At 51.0% G+C, this 8862-nt stretch overlaps 1 protein-coding gene across 1 annotated transcript in view; it reads right to left on the bottom strand.

The window, feature by feature from the left end:
- The window catches only part of Col23a1 (collagen type XXIII alpha 1 chain), a 286953-nt gene that overhangs the window by 55112 nt on the left and 222979 nt on the right, over nucleotides 1–8862 (bottom strand). The window contains 1 exon segment of the mRNA NM_181636.2: nucleotides 7126–7170. Within this exon segment, the coding sequence (NP_853667.1) occupies nucleotides 7126–7170 (45 nt within the window).

The raw sequence follows: 8862 nt of genomic DNA, 5'->3' as shown, positions 1-8862 counted from the left end.
AGAGATGGCTCAGACGTTAAGAGCACTGACTGCTCTTCCAGAGGTCCTGAGTTCAATTCCCAGCAACCACATGGTGGCTCACAGCCATCTGTAATTGGATCCGATGCCCTCTTCTGGTGTGTCTGAAAACAGCTACAGTGTACTTATATATAATAAATAAATAAATCTTAAAAAAAAATACTCAAGTTAATAAAGAAAAAAAAAGAAAAAAAAGGAAAGGGTCGCAGTATTGAGGACCAGTGTGAAGAGCCCCGCTTAGCAGACTGCTTTCTTCAACAGACACTTAGGAATAGAACAGGACTCTGGGGAAGCCCCAGAAGCTCTGAGGATGTGGTGGGGCCAATCCTGGCCCAGGAAGGTGCTCAGCTGGGTCTGGGGGCACGGAGAGAAAAGCAGGGGCAGAATGGGGACAAGCGGAGACGGAACTCACTTCCAAATCTCTGGGCTTCTCCTAAGAGGGGAGGGGAGCAGGGGAGGGAAGGCCAGCCAAGTGCAAGGTCTGTTTCCATGCCGTGGAGCAAGGAGGACTTGATGTTATGGGCAGCCAGGGGTCGCTGAAGATTCAACATGATGAAGGCTGCAAGAGGGGCCAGGGTAGACATTGGGGTGTGCTGCAGCTGTTCCCGGTAGGTCCGAGCAGTGGCAGTAGGAAGAGGTGAGAATCTGCAGATGCTTGGCAAAGAGGGGAGATAGGACTTTGGGATCAATGGGCTGGGGGCTGGTGGGAGGGGATGTCAGGAAGGTAGGAGAGATGGTCAGGATTTTTGAATGGAAAGTAGATATGTTAATACTCCCACCAGTGGTGATATAGAGGCCATGTTTCCCCTAAGTCTCGTTGGGGTCAAACAGGGCACGGACAGCATAACTCCTGAACTTACAGTGATTGACCTTGCTTCCTGTCTTCCAGAGAAGACAAACGCCACTAGAAAGACTCAGCAGTCACCTTCTTGAGGGCAGATGACCACGCCTGCCTGCACCTGCCCGTGTGCCTGCCCCCCGGGCCTGTCTTCCTGTACATGCCCTGAGGAACTGACCCATGCCAATTAAGGCCAGCTTTCTCCTCTGCCTTTCTTGGGGTGACTGACATCTGACAGCTACCCTGATGCCCAGCTCCGTGTCTGGCAGGTACACACACTCAGATGGGCATTATAGAGAGGCAGAAAGGCAGGGGCTGTCTGTTGGGCCACCACCTCTGCTAAACACTTTACCCAGTGACTTTGTTATATACTTTACTGGCTGGCCCAGCTGCTGGAGGCAGAGAGATGACTTGGGAAGGGGGCATGGCTGAGGCCCTCCAGGGCTCTCTCCTTAGAGAGTGAGTCTAGTTCAGGTCCCCCAACTGACCACATGGTGCCTCTGCCCCTGAGCCTGGCTCCACCATGTATTTTTGCTCTCTGACCCTTAGGCACGCAGCTTTCAAACACATGTTCTAAGCCCCCAGAATGTGGGAGCAATTAAATGAGGGCCAGATGACTTAGCCCGAGGAAGTAGGAGGTTTGTTAATTCTCCGGACTATCTACAGAGTGGCTGTGGCCTGTCAGGGCTTCCCGGTCTGGGAGCCATGTTCATCCACACCTTGGGGGGTGGGAGGGACTGGCTGCCTTGGTGGGTGAGCTGCCTGTTCGGTGCTGACAGGTGGGTGGTGGGTCTGGGAGCCCATCCTCTCGCCTGGAGCTTTTGACTCTTCCAGGGTCCAGTCATTTCCCTAATGTCTCCCAAAGGTATGCTTGATCTTCCTGCAGAGTATTTCTGTTAGCATGCCAACGGTGGCCCACACAGTGGAGGTGGTGGCTGTCCTTGTGGGCTGAGGGTGTTGGAGTCCCTGTTCCCAGCCCTACAATCATCACTTGTCCTAGGCTCTGCTCCTGGTCTGCCCCTGGGCTGCTCTCCCTGGTTTGAACAGGTCTTCTGCCTTGCTCACTTAGCTAGCTTGAGCGTGATGAGGATATCTATACCCTAGAATCCAAACACTTCCTGCAGGAGCTCACGAACCTTCTGCTGTGAATCTCAGGACTTTCTAAGGAAGGGAGTGACCCAGGGGCGTTTACACCGAGTTTGTGCAGAAATGAATTAAGACTGAGGCGAACGCAGAGGCAGTGATGAGGGAAAAGCAGGTTAGAAGTTGGTGTCTGGGAATGCGTATCCATGGCTGCCTTTCTGGGTAGTGGGGAGGACTGAAGAAGATGATGCTCAGTGGGCGTGTGTGCATGCGTGTGTGTGTGTGTGTGTGTGTGTGTGTGCATGCACAAGCATTCACTCATGTGTGTGCATGTCCACTCAAAGCAACGAGAATAGCCCTAGCATAGATGAAACACAAGCTAAGGCTGGAATTAGAGAACACCCTCTCACACGCATGCAAGCCCACACACACACACACACACAGATGCACATGCACACACACATGCACATGCATACAACCCCATCACTCACACACACACACGCACACACACACACACGTGTGCACACATATGCACATAGACCTCAGGGAAAAGAAGAACAGCTGTCAGTTTTCCACTGTGTAATTTCACATTGAAGGACCAATGGCCCTAAGCATGTCTGGACCACAGAGCAAAGCCACTCTTATTTAAATGGCACTCTCTGGAGAGGCCTCCAGCCTTTTAGCCGAAATGGGAACATCAGGTACAAAATCTCATCCCTGGAATTCAGTGTCACACAAGCTTGCCTGGGGAAGGAGGTCGGCCCGGGCAATGAACTACACCTCACATTGTGTTGTGCTTCCTGCTTGCAGACTACACAGAGTAGTCGAGAACTCCATTCTGTTTGGACCAGTTGGACCTGTGGATACTGAGGCGCTGGGAGGATGCAGTCCAGGGAAAGGTTTCGATCAGCATTGGGAGACACTAAGGGACTGGTTGCACGGATGTCAGGAGTGTGTGAAGTAGGACAATATTCTAGTTAGATCCTGTCCCAGCATTCCAGAAGAGTCTTTCTCCCAGGGGCACAGGAAAGGGTCTGCCTTGTATAACATAGGGTGACAATGTCAGGATGTGCATGTGTGTGGAGCTATCTAGAAATAAACACCAGGCCCACCCAAAGTCAACCAGAGAGGGGCATCTGCTTTTTGTGGCTCTCATGGGCTCTGACAGGGAGGAACAGAACACCTCACAGGGAGGGCTGCAGACGGGGAGGTGTCTGTCGCCTTGGTTAGCAGCTGACCCTAGACCAGACAGTATTTCCCCTGGAGTCTTGTTTCCTAGTCTGCAGAACTTCGGTAAGAACATATTCTCATATTGCGGTGCTCTGGGGATCACGTGGAATGTAGGATTCTGAGGGACCCAGTATAGAGCTGCAGGTGTGCATGGGGGTCAGAGGTCAGCCACAGGGGTTATTCTTGACACACCTTGCTCTTCTGAGACAGGATCTCTCACTGGCTCGGGCTTGCTGATTTAGTTTTATTTTTCTGGTGGACTTGGTTCTCTTCTCACAGGTGAATACCATTCCAAAATGTATCGACTATATTTCGTTCGAGCCATTGTGCAGACTCTAAGTTGCCTGTGTTTTTCAGCTGCTATGAAAAGTGCTAAGAGGAGCAGTGGGTGCAGATGTCCCTCCCCCACAGTGATGCTACATCTTGTGTATATACCCAGAGGTGGGATGGTTGGGCTATATAAGTCCTTGAGGAAACTCCATTCTGATTCCCACTGTGGCACGTCCTCTAACACTGGGCGGAGACTCCCTTTTCTCCACATTTAAACCAGGTCACGCTGTCTTCTGTCCTTCTGGTTACAGCTATTCCTATGGAGTGAGGTGACATAGCTAATGGTTCTGACTTGTAATCACCTGATGACTATTGACACAGACATTTCCCCTGTTGGAGGGTTTGATTTGCTAAGTTTTTCTCTCCCTCTTCTTTTGAGACAGGCTTGCCTGGAACTCACTTCTTTGGTCCAAACTGGCCTTGAACTTAGAATCATCCTGCTTCAGTCTCCCCCACTGTTGGGATTACAGGTCTACCACACCCAGCGGCTACTGGCCATTCCTATGTCTTCTTTTAAGAAACATCTTTTTAGATCTGTATCTGTTTTTTGTGTGAATGTGTTCATATGTGCAGGCGTGTGTGTGTGTGTGTGTGTGTGTGTGTGTGTATGTGTGTGTGCGCGCACACACACACGCTCATGTGGATGCAGAAGTCAAGCTCAAGTGTCTTTGCTCAGTCCATTCCCACAGTGTTTTAGAAGCAGGGCTTCTTCATTGGCCTGTGTGTGGGTGCATGTCACTGATACTTCAAAGCTGGCTAGCCAGCCTCAGCTTATCTGGTTGTCTCTGTCTCTCCAACACTGAGGTTACCAGTGCAAGCTGCCATGGCACATTGTGAGGGTACTGGGGACCGAGCTCGGTTCCTCAGGCTTGAGCTGCAAGTGCATTACTGATTGAACATCTTCCCAACTCCTCTAGTGGGTTTTTGAGTGAACCAAGGGGCATTATATTTTGTCCTTAAAAAGTGACAGTGTTTCTCAGCTCCTTGCAAAAAGCATGTCGGTGAGTGGACAGCGAAAGGCAAGGAAGAGTGGACAGCGAAAGGCAAGGAAGAGTGGACAGCGAAAGGCAAGGAAGAAGACAAAGGAAGAAGACAAGGATGGATAGATGAGCTGTGCACTGGGCAGGACACTCAGTGTGTCATTACACACAGGCAGAACGAAAGGAGCTGGATCCCGGAGTTCAACACAGCCTCCCCCTTAGCTGCTGGGAGCTGGGCATTCAGGGAAGAATGTAGGGCGTTTCTCCCCGTGATCTCTGGAAATTTATGGAGGTCTTCTGTAAAAAGAAAAGAAGCCCAGGCCTATCTCCCAGGAGAAAAGTGGAGCATCCATTGAACTCGAGCTGGCTTTCCTTGGTCACAGCCAGCCTGGGATCCTCTTGGGGGTGGGTCCCTCTGGCCCCTGGTTCCTTACAACTGTGCCCTATCTGTGATATTGTTTAAGGGATGAGTGTGTTCACTGACCCATGTATTCACATGCTGGATGCTGGAGGTAGGTGTGGTCCCAGCCATGCACTTACAGAATGCTTTCTAGCAGAGCTACCTGAGTTTGAGTCTTGAGGATAAAGAGAAAAGAATATGCAGTAAGAGCTCAGGTAGAGAAAAACACGTCTGGGACAGGGGAGGTAATGAGGGTAACAAGGCCCTGAACAGCCACGGTGAGGGTTGGCATGTGGGGGGCAGGGCAGGAGGTGAGAGCTGTGGGAGGCTGTGGCCATGGGGACAGGGAAGGCGGCAACAGAGATCAGAGATAAACTGAAGAGATGGAGAGGGACTTGGTATGGTGAAGGGAAGGATCAGGGACGCTGCACAGGAAGCAAGGATGTTGTCTCCTGTGATGGGAAGATGAAGTGGGATGGGGGACGGGGTGGTGATGTGTTCAGAGGGGCAAAAAAAACCATATAATCTCCAGAGGCATGAAGAAAGGCATCACCAGTATCATGGGCAGTTGGGGCCACAGGGGTAGGATGATTTGGGGAGAGAGGAGAAGTGAGGGCCAAGGGAAGTCATTTAAGAGGCAAGTGGGATAGACTGAGGAGATCGAGAGGTCAAGGGTAGTGATGCCTGTGGAAACCGGCTCGGGGGAGCTGGAGAGGAGCCAGCAGTGTGAATCCAGAAGGACGGTGAGGAGCAAGCAGACCTCTCAACGAGTTATGCACACTCATGGGATCACATGGCCAGGAAGCATTTTCTTGAAGCAGCACCAGCTGTCTAGGGAGAATGAACTCCAGCTACCGATCCATAACCAATCTATTACACTTAAAAATGGAACCCTACAGGCCTTAAGCAGCACATGTGTCACTGACTCACAGAGTTTTGCACCAGTCTTACCCACAGCCCTGAATGTTTCTCTTATGTATCTAGTCGGCGGAAACTCATTCAGTTGATCTGAGATTATTGACATCCACGCATAACGCATGTCCCAGATTCTTGAGCCAGGACAAATGAAACACCAAAAGGGATGTGGGCACATGAGTCTTTAAACTGACCTAAAAGGAGAGAGAGAGAGAGAGAGAGAGAGAGAGAGAGAGAGAGAGAGAGAGAGAGAGAGAGTAGGAAGTACATGGGAGTGTAGTACCCATAAAGGCCAGAAGAGGGCATCGGATCCCCTGAAGCTGAACGTATGGTTGTGAGCCACCCAAAGTGGGTGCTGGGAACCAAACTCAGGTCCTTTGTAGGAGCAGCAAGTGCTCTTTAACCATTGAAGCCATCTCTCCAGTTCCCTGATGTTTTTTCTTGATAGCTGAGTAAGAAAGAAAGGAGGGAAAGAGAGAAAGCAGGAAGATGAAGACAGCAACATGTCTTGCTGTAGCCATTGGTTACTTTGGCCAAGGTGATGTCAGATGTAGGAAAGTGAGGCAGAAGGGGTAGATGCCTCTTGGGGTACCGTGGTGAAGATTCGGGTTGTGGGAGGTTAAACTGTGAGGGACTCCATAGAGTAAGTTCATTTTGCATGCAATGAACGTAATGGCGGAAGGTGGCTGTGGGGACAGGGAGGCCTGGGGTTTGTATGGAGGAAGGTGGTGAAACCTTAGTCTGATGGCCCTTTCAAAGGTAGGAGAGGCAGGGTCTGGGAAGGAGTTGAGATCTGCAGGAGATGGCGTCCCATGGTCCCATGGCAGAGGGCTAGCTGGCAGGGTCTCTGTCAGCTGACATAGAGGGCCGCTGTTTCCGAATGGGTGATCAAGAATTGAGTTTTTGGGGCTGGAGAGATGGCTCAGTGTTTAGAGCACTGACTGCTCTTCCAGAGGACCCGAGTTCAATTCCCAGCAACTACACGGTGGCTCACAACCATCTGTAATGGGATCCGATGCCCTGTTCTGGTGTGTCTGACAGCTACAGTGTACTCATATAAAAGAAATAAATCTTTAAAAAAATTGAGTTTCTACGGCTGCTGGATTCAGGGAGGATGCTGAGGACGTAGAACATCTAGATCGGGATCGGTGGATGCCAGGAAGCCGAGAAGGGGTGGTATGAGGCATGGCAGCCCAGAGATAGTAGGTGTCACTGAAGGAGGAGGATAGGATCCAGGACCAGGACGTAGGTGGTTGGCACCTACATCTGGGCCCAGGCTCCACGGTATGCAACTCAGCTTTGGCTCAGGAACTGAGAAAACCAGGACTCACCTGGGTCGCCTCTTCGTCCCGGCTTGCCACGCCGTCCAGGGGGACCTAGGCAGGAAAACAAGGGTGGATTCGTTGAGAAGGAAAGCCAGGGTATTTTCACATGGCCTCTACCTGCCACGTCCTACTACTAGGGGAGTAGACCGCACCCATGTCCACGGAGCACCCCGGGAGCCTGCCTGAGGCTGGTGGAGGGAGCCGGTGGAGAGATCCCTCTCGCTTTTGCCACGCCCCATCTTTGTTCTTCCAGGCTCCGCTGCACACTCTTCCCCATCCTGCCATTGATTTACTCATTCCTAGGTCCTTTCCAAGCCAAGAGAGCCCGTGGGAGAGAGAAAAGCTGAGGGCGCGAGTTTTCTCACAAAGCCCCGCCCCCCAATGCTTTGCACTGTTCTATAAAATGAAAGAAGACCCACACGGTAAAAACCAGTGCTGCCACAGTCAGGATACCACAGATTAAATTTGGCAACCGCAGGCACCGTGCTGTTCCTTTAACTTCTTTTCACAGCACACTTGAACCTCCACCCCTTTTTTAAAAAAGATTTATTCATTTTATTATATATATAAGTACACTGTAGCTGTCTTCAGATACACCAGAAGAGGGCATTGGATCTCTTTATAGATGGTTGTGAGCCACCATGTGGTTGCTGGGAATTGAACTCAGGACCTCTGGAAGAGCAGTCAGATGCTCTTAACCGCTGAGCCATCTCTCCAGCTCCCAAACCTCCACCCTTTAATCCCAGGGAGCTGCTCACATCTGGGTGCTTTAGCGTAGCCCACAGACGGTCACTCTATGTTCTTTGTGCATCCAGGCCTCCTTCCACGTGTCTAAGCCTCTCTCGGTTTATATGGCCCTCCACCCTTGTCAGTCCCCAGACACGAACCATCTGGATATGAAATGACGAGAAGGCTCCAAGTCACAGGCCAGCCTTGTGCCCGAGTCTGAGGTTCCCACATTTGGTTGCTCCGGTGACACTGGGGTCTGAGGTGCTTGCAGAAGTCACTGAGAACATCACCCATGTCAGGCATTTTGGCCCAGCAATGAGGAATAATCAACACCAAGGGCTTCTCTCTTCCTTCCCCTTGACTGATCAGGTGCACCCGATATGTCCTGGACTGAGGACTAAGTATAGGCAGAGAAGCAGCCCCGGCCTTGGCTTAGAGAGCACTTCTGGCTTTTGTGAAGGGATGCTCTGCATCCAGAGGAGAGAAGGATTCTGAGGGGCAAGGAGAAATGGAGGTTCTTATGGATGGGAAGGGCCCCACAGGACCAGGGTGAATCTTGAGACCTTTGCAGTGGATGAGGAGAGAATGAACTTCTTCCTAGCCTCTTGGGCTGAGAGTTTCTGGTCAGAACGGCTAAGTGAAACTTAAGGATTAAAGGCATTCAGGGTTGAGGCAGGGATTTATTTGGTAGAGGGCTTGCCTAGCATGCAGGAAACCCTGGACTTGATCCCTAGAACTGCCTACCCCAGGCACTGTGGCAGAGCCTATAATCTCAGCTCTAGGGAAGAGGAGGCAAGAGGGACTGACCAGGGGCTTCAAAGTCATCCATGGCTGTATTGACTTTGAGGCCAGTCCGGGTTACATGAGATTGTGCATTTAAAAACAAAAGAGGGAAAACCACAGAAGAGACAAATACACTCCATCCCATGGTTCTGTGTTTAGGACAGTAACTTCCATCAAAGACTTGGACCCTGGTGTTTTGGATACAGGCTTTGAGGTTGGAGTTTGTGTGAA

The sequence above is a fragment of the Rattus norvegicus genome, chromosome 10 (genome assembly GCF_036323735.1).
Source record: "Rattus norvegicus strain BN/NHsdMcwi chromosome 10, GRCr8, whole genome shotgun sequence".
Lineage (NCBI taxonomy): Eukaryota > Metazoa > Chordata > Mammalia > Rodentia > Muridae > Rattus > Rattus norvegicus.
Note: the sequence above shows the minus strand (reverse complement) of the source record. Positions and strands in the feature narration are given on the sequence as shown.